The sequence below is a fragment of the Balaenoptera borealis genome, assembly GCF_965194805.1.
Source record: "Balaenoptera borealis genome assembly, chromosome: 18".
In the NCBI taxonomy this organism is placed as follows: Eukaryota; Metazoa; Chordata; class Mammalia; order Artiodactyla; family Balaenopteridae; genus Balaenoptera; species Balaenoptera borealis.
The window spans coordinates 8,383,817-8,397,529 of NC_138877.1; the positions used below are offsets into that span (position 1 = coordinate 8,383,817).

The following is a 13,713-nucleotide window of genomic DNA, read 5'->3' on the forward strand; positions in this document are numbered from 1 at the left end:
GCTCCGTGGCATGTGGGATCTTCCCAGACCAGGGCTCGAACCCATGTCCCCTGCATTAGCAGGCAGATTCTCAACCACTGCGCCACCAGGGAAGCCCCTGAAGCATTCTTTTTTAAGCAATGAGGGAAAAAAAAATAACCAAGAGTTTCAAGTATATACTTTGCAAATGTAAAAAAAGAACTTTAGAGTAATTAATTATTGATCTAGTTTTTAGAAAATGTTCTAATCATCAGTAAGAGCCCAGTGTATTTTATGAAGTACATTGGTTTACACCAGGAGTCAGCAAACTCTTTGTATTACCCACTGGCTAAGAGTGATTTTTGTTGTTGTTGTTGTTTTTAATTAAGTAGGGGTGCTGGTGGGATGTGCACACCATGATTTTGACTCTGCTTGAGAATGGTAAAGGTTTTTAAAAAATTTTTTGCCTTTAAAAAAAAAAGTAAAAATTTCTTTAATTGTTAAAAAAAACATAAAATTTACCATCTTAACCATTTTTAAGTGTACAGTTCAGGAGTGTTTGCTATATTCACATTGTTGTACAACATATCTCTAGAACCTTTTCATCTTGCGAAACTGAAATTCTGTACCCATTGAATAACAACTTCTCCCTGTAACCCTGGCAACTACCATTCTACTTTGTCTCTATGAATTTGACTACTCTAGGTACCTCATAAAAGTGGAATCATACAGTTTTTGTCTTTTTGTGATTTTACTTAGCACAATGTCCTCAAGATTTATCCATATTGTCGCATATGACAGGATTTCCCTTTTTAAGGCTGAATAATAGTCTATTGTATGTATTTACCACGTTTTCTTTATCCATTTGTTTGTCCATGGACATTTGGTTTGCTTCTACCTCTTGGCTATTGTGAATAATGCTGCAGTGAATATGGGTGTGCAAATATCTCTCTGAGGTTTTGTTTTCAATTTTTTTGGATGACTCTGAATACAAAATTACTGCTATTGATTTTTAAAGTGTTCTCTGTCTTCTGACATGTGGTAGGACTAAGGAAATAATCTCAAGGTATAAAGTTGAGGGTCAAGTTGTTAGTTGATGGTGGCCGCACAGCTAGTTGGTAACAGAAAAATCAAAAACTTGTCCTGTTAAACTAGAGAATTTCGAAGTAAGTACAATATTATGCATATAGTGTTCGCTTGTATAGAAAATGCTATACTTTATTTATTGATTTATTTTTTAAAGTTTATCCCTTCATTTTGGAAGGCCTTTTTTAAAAAATTTTTATTTATTTATTTATTTATTTATTTATTTATTTATTTATTTATTTATTTATTTATGGCTGTGTTGGGTCTTTGTTTCTGTGCGAGGGCTTTCTCTAGTTGCGGCAAGTGGGGGCCGCTCTTAATCGCGGTGCGCGGGCCTCTCACTATCGCGGCCCTCTCCCGTTGCGGAGCACAGGCTCCAGACGCGCAGGCTCAGTAGTTGTGGCTCACAGGCCTAGTTGCTCCGTGGCATGTGGGATCCTCCCAGACCAGGACTCGAACCCGTGTCCCCTGCATTGGCAGGTAGATTCTCAACCACTGCGCCACCAGGGAAGCCCAGAAAATGCTATACTTTAAATGAGAGCCTTTCAGTTAGTTGTTGCTGTGAAGTGAACCATCTCAAAACTTAGTCACTAAAGGAACTTAATGGCTTCACTTATGATTCTGTGGGTTGACAAGGCAGTTCTTACACTTCACATACTGTTGGCTGGGACAACTAAAATGTACACATGGCAGGCTGTGGATGCTAGCTGCCAGCTGGGAACTCAACTCAGGTAGTCAGGCAGGATCTCAGTTCTTTTCCGTGAGGGTCTCTCGGTGAGGCTAATTGGGATCCTGACAGTGTGATGGCTGGGACTAAGAAAGATTGTTCAGAAAGAGGGCTCCAAGAGGGCAAGCCCAGTAAGCCAGTGCTTATGAAGCATGTGCATCCTGGTTGCTAATGTCCCATTAAAGCTAGTCACGTGGCCAAGCCTGAGGCTGTGTGGCAGGGGGCTGACTGTACAGGGGCATGAGTATCTGGAGGTATAGTTCTTTAGTTCACTGGAGGCCACCAAGGGAGCAATCTACTGTACTTGTGTAGAAGAAAGCATATTTTAAATGAGGGCACACGGTATGTAGATTTCTTGCATTTGTCTTGTAAAATATTTCACTAGTTTTCAAACTTAGGGAAAATTCATTGATTATTTTAGTGATTTGTTTACTCTTGATATTTGCCTGAAATTGTATTCATGCATGGTGAAGTTATTAAAATTCAGCCAGTTTGATTCTTAGACCCAATATGGGTGTAAAATTGATATGCTGATGTGCTCTCAGATTAATACTCAGGTTCAAAACTGAGAAACAATACAGATTACTCTGCGACTTTTTTGGTTTGAAAATACTTTTCTAGTTTTTAATGCTATGCAGTGTACCTGTCTTAAAAAGAATAATACACTCATAAAATGTTGGAATTTTTAATTAACTCAACATTAGATTCTTTATTAAAGCAAAATTATGTATGTTTTCCTTGCTAGCTTACTCTAGAGTAACTCAGATTAAACCCTTGATTGTTCAAATTAACTAGGAAAAATAACTCTTTTGGGGATGAAACTTTTGATTAAATAGCTGTTTATCCCTGGTTCCTTCAAATTTAGATTGATAATATTATATACCCTCTCATGTCAAATTAATGCTAAAATTTTATACGTATTTTTCATGATATAGAATCTGTGAAGTTAAAGCTTGAGCTTATTTGAATTTTTAGTTTTTGTTATTTTTTTCTTTCTAGTGTATCTATCCCTTGGGCTCTAAATCACTTAATAACTTAATTACTCCTGATTTGGAAGATTGTCACACTCCAAATAAGCCTCAAAAAAGAAAGACCGTGGAAACCAACTATAAAGATTCACCTCTTGTAGCAAATTCCAAAAAGACTAAAAATCATAGTGGTATTGATGGTGAACAAGTTTTGAACAGTAAACATAATGAAGAAGAGTATGATGAAACCTCATCAGACTTACCTGGTTTACTACACGGTGGTCAACAGAATCCAATTAGGACAACTGATTCCTTGGAGAAGAATGAGATTTTGGAAGCTGATATTGTTGACACGGCTGCTGAAGAAGATTCTACTATGGTTGATGTTTCTGGAACTGGAGGGACTTCCCCTCAAAATGAAGGATGCACATCTGAACTGGAAATGCCGTTGGAGAGCAAGCATACCTCATTTTGCCAGACTTCATGTGTCCAGTGGAAAAACGCACATGCTCTCTGTTGGTTAGACTGTATCCTGTCAGCATTGGTGCACTTGGAAGGGCTGAAAAACACTGTGACTGACCTGTGCTCTACAGAGGAGTCTGTGTTCGGTCAGTTGTTCACTAGGTATAATCAAGCCAATGAGTTTCTGCACACCAGTCAGTTGGATGGAGTTAAAGGTTAGTAATAACATTTTATTTCTCTTTAATTTTTGAAGAGGTTAATGTTGAACGTTGTCTCATAGCACGCGAAAAGATGCCATCAGTAGCTTTTGTTTTACGTAGAACCTTGGAGCAAGGAGCACAGGGACGGAGTCTGTCGTGAAGCTTGAGTGAACACCAGTTGTGTTATCACGACTGCCCAAAAGGCAGTCTTTTTCAAAAACTAAGAGTAAAGAATAAAGAGGCTATGGCTGTATCTTAGCTGTCAGGGTAATGGTGGTCAACATAGAGTCCATCAAAGTACAACTTTAAGTTTTTGAGTTGCCGTAAAGCAGAATAAAGAAGTAAATACAAACCATCCATAATCCCACAACTCCCCAAAAATCTCTCTTCACAGTGAGGACTATATTTTTATTTTCTATAAAATAGGATACCCATGAACCCACCTCCAACCCAAGATAAATTAAAATATTTCCAGTGACTTACATCTACCTATGTGTTCCTCCACATCCCATCATCTACCTCCCCCAAAGGTAATCATTATCCTGAAATGTGTTATATCGTTTCTTGTTTTTTAATAGTTTTTCCTACATGTATATGGCTAAGCAATATATTGCCTAATTTAATGTTTTGAACTTTATAAAAAAAGACATACTGTACAGTATTTCTTCTGGGACTTCTTTTTCTTTTTATAAAGATTTATCTATGCTGCTGCTTGTATTTGTGTTTCATTGATTTTTGTTGCTATATAATATTTCCAGTTCGTAGGTGTATCAGTTTGTAAGTACATAAGTGTATTTATTCATCTGTCATTGGGTTGTTTTTTGCAATTGTAAATACTGCTGCTGTGACTATTCTTAGGCAAGTCTCCTGGGGCACAAGAGTTTTTCTTCGATATACCATAGGCTAGGCTCTGAGTTCAGATTTACTAGATAATGGCTAATCGTTTTCCAAAGTGGTTGTACCAGTCTACTCCCGTTAGCAATGTAGAAGAGATCTTCCTAATCCATATTTCCTCCCTTGCTTATTTTCACACGTGGTGATTTTTGCAATTTGAATGATAGAAAATGGTTTGTGGTCTTGATTTGCTTTTCCCAGATTTTAGAGAGGTTGGACAGCTCTTCGTATGTAGGTTGACCCTCTGTTCCCTCTGTGAAGCCTGTTTGTGTCTTATCGCTGTTTGTTGTATTGTCATGTTCTTATTGATTTGTGTGAGTTTTTATATGTCCTTGTTGCTATATTTATTCAGACAGGTTACTGAATCTCCCAGTTTGTATCTCATGTTTCTACTTTTTTAAAGATATCTTTTGATGACAGAAATTGTTAATCTTTCCTATTATAGCTAGTAATGTCTGTGGTTTTAAAAAGAAATGTTTCCTTTCTCGAAGATCAGAAAGTCATTTACCTCTATTTTCACTGAGAAGTCACAGAGCTTTGCTTTTTACATTGAAATTCTTAGTTCAACTGGAGGTAATTGTGTCTGGTATGTGGTAACGGTTCATTTTTTTCCATTGCGTAGCCTGTTTTTCTAGCTCCACCTTTTTCCTCAATTGATCTGCCATGCCCCCTTTGTCATATAACAGTCTATGTATGTGTGCAGCTGTTCCTTAACTCTGTTTTGTTTTCTTGGTCACTTTATCTGTCCCTGCACCAATACCACACTATTTTAATTATTAGGGCATTTTAGGTCTTGCTATCCTCATCTTTATTCAACTTGACTTTGATCATGCAATCTTTTATATAGATCTTATACATTGTTTCCCCATTGTTGACTATTTTTTTGTCTCTGTACCAATGCCATACTCTTTAATTATTATGGCTTTTGGGGTTTTGGTATCTGGTAGGTGGAGAATCCTAACCTTTATGCAGTTTGACTTCGGTTGTGCAACATTTTACTTTATTAGTATACTCTTATACATTGTTTCCCCATTGTTAACCATTCAGGCTACTTACCATTTTTTTCTGCTACTATGTGTAAATACCATGGCAGATATCCGTGTGTCGTTTGAATCTATTGCTGATTATACCCTAGAAGGGATGTTAAAATATTTATATAAAAAGTAGACCCCTGCTGCCCCCCCAAGCCCCCAACCCCCCCCCCCCCCCAGTCCGGTCACACTGCAACAAGAGAAAGCCCACGCGCAGCAACAAAGACCCAACACAGCCAAAAGTAAATAAATAAAATAAGTAAATTTATATTAAAAAAAGAAGGGGATCCCCCTGGGGATCCTTTTAAAAAAAAAAAGTCTTTCTAAATGGCTTTCCGGAAGGGTTATACCAACATAATAATCCATTTTCATATGTAGAAATAAACATCCCAGAACACTCTAATCACCTTTGCGTAGAAACGTTTAAAAAGCTGTAATTTTTTTAGATAAAAAATATTTTGTTTCAGTTTGAGTTTCTTTGAGATTGAATTTTTTTGCAGTTTTTAAAATTCAGTTTCTCACAAGCATATTTGCTTTTGCCTTTTCTCTTTATTCCTGTTTTCTATAATTATAGAAACCCCAGTACTGAGTTGGTGACAGTTGTTTGTTGTAGAAGAACATACCTCATTCAAATTTTGACTTGAATATTAAATAAATATTAACTTTTAATTTTAATATTATATTAATTTTTTACAAGATAATTGTAGTTTTTACAATATAGTTGTTATTACATTTGTTCAAGCTACATTACTTTGGATTGTAAGGTTTCTCTTATCTTCAGTGTGGTCAAATAACAAAAATTCTGGTTAATGCTTACTTCATATTACAGAAGACTCCAGATGTTTTCATAGTGAGACATATAAGCAGGGTGTGATCAGGCTATATGAATTATTTATTCGTAAGAGATTTGAGTGAAAAGATCTATTTGTAGCTTAAGAGTAACTAGAGTCAGATGCATATGGCGGCTTTTATTCAAAATAATTTTCTTATTAATCTTAGGTAGTTTTCTGCCAAAGTAATTCCATCTTGAGGACTTTTACCCTAAAGAAATGATTAAAAACATGGACAGGTGTGTGCCCAAAGATGTTTAACATGATAGTATTTATAATAGTAAAAAAAGAAACAAATGTCCAGCAATAGGGAATGGCTAATAAAACTATGGTTCAGTCAGAGTGTAATTACTAGCCTGCAAATTTTTTAATGAAGCAGATTTGTATAAATAAAAAAGCAGAATGTAGAATTATATGAAATGTGATGATGTCATTGAAGAGCCTTCAAAAGACGTAGGAGGAGGAAAACATACCAAATGTTAGTTTGGGAAATAATCATGAATTTATTAAGACTCCTTATAAATTTATCTGCTCCTGTGATCTAGTTAAGTTCAGTAAAAGTTATACAGAGAGGATTAAATGATCAGATTTTGTCTCTAGCATAAGTAATAATTTCATGAAAAGAGAGAGCTTCAGCTGTTTCAGTAATGGGCAAAATATCTGAAAGTGTGGCTCTTTAGCTAGGCCTGTCTGTGATTATTTGGATGAGAAAGACTTGCACTGAGATTTTACTCAGGCAGAATGATGTTGAGGCAGGCAGTCAGTACTAATGATATTGTGCTGTTAACACATATTGAGGGAATATATGGTATGCCACAGAGAGAGGAAGAAGCATTAAGGAGTTTTGTATTTTCCATTTTTGTCTCTACAAAATTTGTTGACTCTGGTAAACTTTCATTTTGGTAATGTCTTAATTGTCTGTAGAAAGAAATAGGTTGATGAGAAATTGATAATGTTCTGTATTTTATTATCAGATGGAGATTGTAAAAAACTTCCTTCTGAAATATTTGCAAAGATAGAGACCTGTCTGAATGAAGTCAGAGATGATATTTTTATTAGGCTTCAGCCTCAGCTTAGGTGTACATTAGGTAAGTAATTTATGGAATTTAACTGTATTACTCATCTACCATAAAGACATACTTATATCAAAAGGAAATATAATACTGTTTTGTTACTTGGGATGATCAGATTCTTGGAATCTGAGCATTTAATCACTGGTTAAATCATTCGTGGATGGAGGTGTTCTATATAAATATGCAGGCATGTGTTCCACCCCTTCAGCGTGGATGCAGTTCTCCGAACCAGCTGAATACTCACGGAGTGCACCATCGGTTGCTTTCCCAATACTGTCCCCCAGTAGACTACTCCAGCGTTTTCAACCTTGACTGACTGTGCATTAAAAAAGCACCTAGGAAATTTAAAAGTAAATAACTAGTGCTGGGGCCCATTATATAAGAATCTCAGGATGGAGTTCAAGTATCAGTAATTTTTAGAAGCCTCCATGTGATTCTTATGGACGGATGGGGTTGAGAATCTCTGGTCTACACCAACCATAGTAATTCTGTTTCCCCTGCCAGTGATTGGTTTAGGAATGGACATATGGAACAATTTTAGCCAGTGGACTATGAGGAGATATATACTGATGACCTTTTGGGAAAGTTTTCTTACTTTTAAAAAGGGCATAAGAATGAGACCTGCTTTGTCCTCTATGAATTGTCTTTTGGCCTCTGGGAGCAGAGTGGAACAGGGGCGCTAGAGTCTCCAGGTCTTTATAAATTTTTTTTTGTATTGCAAAAAGGAGCTGGTAGTAATTTTTTTTTTTTGAGGGGATGCCTTTTGTTTTATTTCTCTTTATGTTTTATTTCTCTCTATCTTTTTTTTTTTTTTCCTGCCACACGGCTTGTGGAATCTTAGTTCCCCGACCAGGGATTGAAACCAGGGCCCCAGCAATGAAAGAGCTGAGTCCTAACCACTGGACCGCCAGGGAATTACCATATTTCTCTTTATCCCTTTTTTTTTCTTTAAGTCTATTTTTTTAAAAATTTATTTATTTATTTTATTTTTGGCCGTGTTGGATCTTCGTTGCTGCACGTGGGCTTTCTCTAGTTGCAGCGAGCGGGGGCTACTCTTTGTTGCTGTGCGCGGGCTTCTCATTGAGGTGGCTTCTCTTGTTGCAGAGCTCGGGCTCTAGGCTTGCGGGCTTCAGTAGTTGTGGCTCGCAGGCTCAGTAGTTGTGGTGCACAGGCTTAGTTGCTCCGCGGCATGTGGGATCTTCCCGGACCAGGGCTCGAACCCTGCATTGGTAGGCGTATTCCCAACCACTGCGCCACCAGGGAAGTCCCTCTCTTTATCCTTGTATTAACTCTTCTATTAATATTGTGTTGTAGTAGCTGAATATATGATATTCTTATTAGTATACTACTCCTGTTAAATTATGTAAAATATCAATGCCTTCAAGTTTTTCTCTCAACAAGTGGCATTTATTTCATCAGACCCAGATAGTGTATCTGGAAGCAGTGTCTTTTTTGCATGGTTGTATCCCCTATATCTTTGTCCCACAGTTCTGTCCCCTAGTTTTACTATTTTGTTTTTCATGAACTCCTACATATATAAGTTTACTCTGTTCTTATAAACTGATTTTCCATATGCCAGATCTTTGGCATTGCCTCCTCTAGGACTAAAGGGCTATTCTAATTCATCATAAGGTGGGATCTCAGATGGGATGAATATTCTTTTACTCTTTTTATCAAAGTATGATTTACATATAGTAAAATCCTTTTCAAATGTATACAGTTGTGTTACCATTTCCACAATCAAAATATAGAACAGTTCTATCACCATGAAAATGTTTTCCTGGCTCCTTTGTGGTCAGCCCCTTTCCTTACCCCCAATCACTGATCTGTTGGGTGGATACCCATTTCAAAGGAGCCTTTTTCATAAGATCGCCAGAGTGTAGACTGAGGGACTCCCGTGTTGCATTTTGCAGGTATCATATCCCTCCTAGAGTGACCTGAGACGTTTTATTCAGGTTCCCTACTCCACTTCCCAATTGAATTAAAGAGTGGTTTCTTCCCCAGTCTGAGTCATCACTCTTCTTATCCCTGCTAATTGTATTTACAAGGTGGCGTCTTGCTCCATTGCCACCTTGGGTCTGGATTTCTGTGTAACAGAGAAGGGATTTGTAAATTTTGTGCACTCATAGCAATTGGACAAGCATACAGCTCTTCCAATACAGTAGAATCCTCTCATTTGTGTTTGTACTACTCAGCAGTGAGAGGTGCTACATTAGAGGCTAAGATCTTACTAATGAAATCTTTGTTTCAGGGAGCACTTTAGAGTCTTACAACATATGTGTCCTCATTCTGAATATTAACGTGTATTTTAAAGTACTAAAGAAAGAGAAGTAGAATCTGTATTGACCTGGAATGTTCGTTAAATTTTTAAGATCAGCCAGCCACTTCCTTATTTTGATTATTGTTTTTAAAAAACACATTGTACACTGTCCTCTCTGCTCTCCCTCCCCACAGTTTAAGAAATATAACATTACAAATACAACTGAAGCCCTTTTTGTACTCTTTCCCAATTCTTCCTTACCTCCCCACAAAAGTAACTACTATCTTCAATTTGGTGTTTTCTTTCCCTCTAATGTGTATATTTCTTTCTTTTTTTAAAAAAGGAAAAAAGCTGATATTGTTATGGTTTCTACTTATTTATGTAAGTGTAAAGAGTAATTTAGTCTTTGAGTGTTGTGTACCAGTGTAAGGATAGACAGACCACTAGAACAGAATAGAAAGTTCAGATCAGAACCCTCTCCGTTTGGTTACTTAGTAACCATGATGGAGGTACTGATGCAGGTAGGTGGGGAAAGAAAAGGCCATCCAGGAAACGGTGCTTGGGACAGTAGTTTCCTGATACAGGGGGAAAATTAGATCCCTACTTCACACCATAATTAGAAAGAAACTTCAGCATATTTAAAAGCCTAAACATGAAAAGCAGAGTTGTAAAACTTTGGAAGAAAATATAGGTGAATATTTTACCACTCAGTGGGGAAGAATTTCCTAAATAAGATACATAAAAGAAGAGATTGTTGACTGTGATTACATTAAAGTTTAAAACCTCTGGGCAAAGATAGAACAAAGAAATAATACCCAGGATATCTTGCAAAGAACTCCTGTACATCAGTTTAAAAAAAAAAAAAAAAAAGACAAAAACTGATAGAAAAATGGCCAGAAGACATTCATGAGAAATTAACAGAAGAGGAAACTTGAATAGCTAGACAACAAGGAGTCACTGAAAGGTTTGCATCCTGGTAATAAATGAAGGTACTTTAGGGAAATATGCAAACTAGGTACAGATGGTCCCCATCTTTCAATGGTCTGACTTTTGATTTTTTGAGTTTACAATGATGTTAAAGAGGTAAATGCATTCAATAGAAACTGTACTTTGAATTCTGAATTTTGATCTTTTCCTGGGTTAGTGGTAAGTGGTATGATACTCACTTGTGATGCTGGACGGTGGCAGTGAGCTGCAGCTCCCAGCCAGCCATGCAGTCATGGGGTAAACAACCGATACACTTACAACCATGCTGGACCCAGACCACCGTTCTGTTTTTCATCTTCATTATAGTATTCAATAAATTATATGAGATATTCAGTACTTTATTTTAAAATAGGCTTTGTATTCAATGATTTTGCCCAACTGTAGTCTAATGTTAAGTTTTCTGAGCACATTGAAGTTAGGCTGGGTTAAGCTGTGATATTCAGTAGGTTAGGTGTATTAAATGCATTTTCGACTTAATGATATTTTCAGCTTACAGTATAAAGGTTTATTGGGACCTAACCCTATCATAAGATGAGGAAGATCTGTAGTTGGGTAGGAGTTGGGCATAAGGTACTAGAGGCAAAGAAACCACTTAACTAGGGCTTCCCTGGTGGCGCGGTCGTTAAGAAGCCGCCTGCCAATGCAGGGAACACGGGTTCGAGCCCTGGTCCGGGAAGATCCCACATGCCACGGAGCAACTAAGGACGTGCGCCACAACTGCTGAGCCTGTGCTCTAGAGCCCGCGAGCCACAACTACTGAGCCTGTGTGGGACAACTACTGAAGCCCGTGAGCCTAGAGCCTGTGCTTCGCAACAAGAGAAGCCACCACAATGGGAGCCCCACGCACCACAATGAAGAGTAGCCCCCGCTCGCCGCAACTAGAGAAAGCCCGAGCGCAGCAACGAAGATCCAACGCAGCCATAAGAAAGAAAGAAAGAAACAAACAAACCACTTAACTAATTTAGGCTGGAGGTTCTAAAAATTAGAATTAGGCATTGGCATTATATGTTCTCTAATAGGATGCTTTATACCCATAAAACTTACAATCAAAGGAAAAATAATTAAGATCAATTTAGGAGCTATGTAAATTATCTAAAATGATCTGTAATCATGTAACTTATTTAACTGTGTTTTGAGCTCTTTCATGATATTTTGATTCATTGAAAACTTCATGTATTTTTAGACCTAAAGATTCTATGTCGTCATTATGAAATATAAATTATTTACTTTTCACTTAATATTTAGTTACAATAGAGTAAACATTTAAAGACTGATAACTAATTACAAACTCATGCTATACTATGCACTGTTTATGCATATGATGTTGCATATGTTCATTTTTAGGAGATTGATTTGTATTTATTTCTGTTTATAAAAAATATTTTAGTTTTATGTTTTTTGTACAAAAATAGCTGTGGGACTATACCACAAAGGTGACTATTAAAATAGCCTTTGTGACCACCGATATTTATAGAGTGTGCTTAGGCAATAAAACCCACTGTTCTGCCTTTTGCCCTGCCAAGGTGACTCCTCCTGGCTGTGTTCCAGGCAACTGTAGTTCCAGGCCAGGGGGAGAACTGAACCACGGAAGTGAGACTGTCCCAGGGGAGGTAGAGGAGAGAAGGACTCAGGTTCTTTCTCAGGCCAAATCAGTAAGGCAGCATCTAAGCTCCCTGGAGGATAGGAAGGCGAGAAACCAATTGGAGGATGAATGTAAGAGGAGAATATAAATCCTCCTACTAACTTGCTTGCTGGTCTCTAAATTGGAAAACAGAATCCACAGTTGGGTTTTTGTTTTAATGACAACAAAATTCAGATCTTCTTTAGCCTTAAAGTTGTTGAAGTTTAATTTTAATTGTTAAAAGATTAAGAAGAGTAGTAGGTAAGGAGTCTGGAGATTTAAATCTGATCCTCTAAGCCTGGTTTCTCATGCCCTCACCATGTGTAGAACAAGAGAGTCAGAATAGAGATGGCTTTTTAATGGTTTTGTCCAGCTCTGAAATTATTATCATACAGTGTTTCACCAGTCATATTACTTTTAGTATCTGTACCAAACAAACCTGTACATATTTTTGCTTTGTTTTTATAATACTCTAGGGCTGTTATAGTTCTGAGGATATTTTTTCCCAGAGAAAGCCTAAAAAGATCTGAGGAGACAGTATGAGCCTTTTCTATCTTTTGTCTTAAGAAGTTTTCATAAGTGTCCACCAAGACGAATGAAAGATACTGAGTGTTAATTAAATCTTTATGATGGACATTTTTAGAAAATGCTTTGAAAACTTCCCTTGCCCAACTGTGAATAACTTACTCTGTCATACATATTCACATATATTCACACTGTGAATATAGTGAGAAAAGACAACAATTTGTAATTTTGGTTTATCTTTTTTCAGTTAATTATGAGCAATAATTTTTTTTTCTTCTTCAAGGTGATATGGAAAGCCCTGTGTTTGCATTTCCCCTGCTCTTAAAGACAGAACCCCACGTTGAGAACCTCTTCACATATTCTTTTTCTTGGAATTTTGAATGTTCACACTGTGGACACAAATATCAAAACAGGTTAGTTTTTCTATTTTTTAAAATGGATTCATTCTATTGAAAATGGCTCCCAGTAATAAAATTTGAAGAAAACTTGCTCCCACTTGTAGCACTGCTCTCTCTACCCTTGATAAAATTTCCCACCATATATTGAAGTTTCTCCACCATTAAGGTTAAAAGGAAAATCTTGAGCCTCAGAAATTGCAGTTTGCTTGCTTCTTCATACTAGAAGAGTACAAAAAAAAATGGTTTGATAGATTACTAGAAGGAATTTTCTTAAGAAGTTCTTTAGTGGGAAGTGGGGACAAATGGGAACGTAGCATGTTCCCCTGTACTCCCCTCCCCTCTGGATTCCCTGCTGAGTAAGAATACCTCTTAGAATTCTTTGAAAAACTATGTGTGTTTTGTTTACTCCAATATTAGGGACTAGGGCTTTTGTTTGCTTGTTTTTAGCATCATGGAAACTTGATTTTAGGCTCCCAGAGTCTGGTAGCAGTCCTCAGAGGTAACTTATGCTTTCCCATTCCTTCCCTTAGTCCCATGAAAGACCAGCCATCACCAGAATCCTTCCACACGTGAGCTGTCTCAGCCATACTTTCTACTTCCCTGATGCCTCTAGGTGAGGATTAGAGGGATCATGATTGTTGTACATGACCCTGAGATTGGTACTTGGAAGGAAACCTGGAGAAGAAAGAAGCT

The 13,713-nt window shown here is 37.2% G+C and overlaps 1 protein-coding gene across 8 annotated transcripts in view; it reads left to right on the forward strand.

The window, feature by feature from the left end:
- The window catches only part of USPL1 (ubiquitin specific peptidase like 1), a 39,922-nt gene that overhangs the window by 12,362 nt on the left and 13,847 nt on the right, over window positions 1-13,713 (forward strand). For 4 of the 8 annotated variants that reach the window (XM_082365157.1, XM_082365160.1, XM_082365158.1 and 1 more), the window contains 3 exons: window positions 2,771-3,416; window positions 7,131-7,244; window positions 12,906-13,035. In XM_082365157.1, coding sequence (XP_082221283.1) covers window positions 2,771-3,416; window positions 7,131-7,244; window positions 12,906-13,035 — 890 coding nt within the window. Of the gene's footprint in view, window positions 1-2,770; window positions 3,417-3,827; window positions 3,932-7,130; window positions 7,247-12,905; window positions 13,036-13,550; window positions 13,634-13,713 lie in introns of those variants that run through there. The other 4 variants (XM_082365163.1, XR_014236886.1, XM_082365162.1 and 1 more) reach the window with 4 other exon arrangements.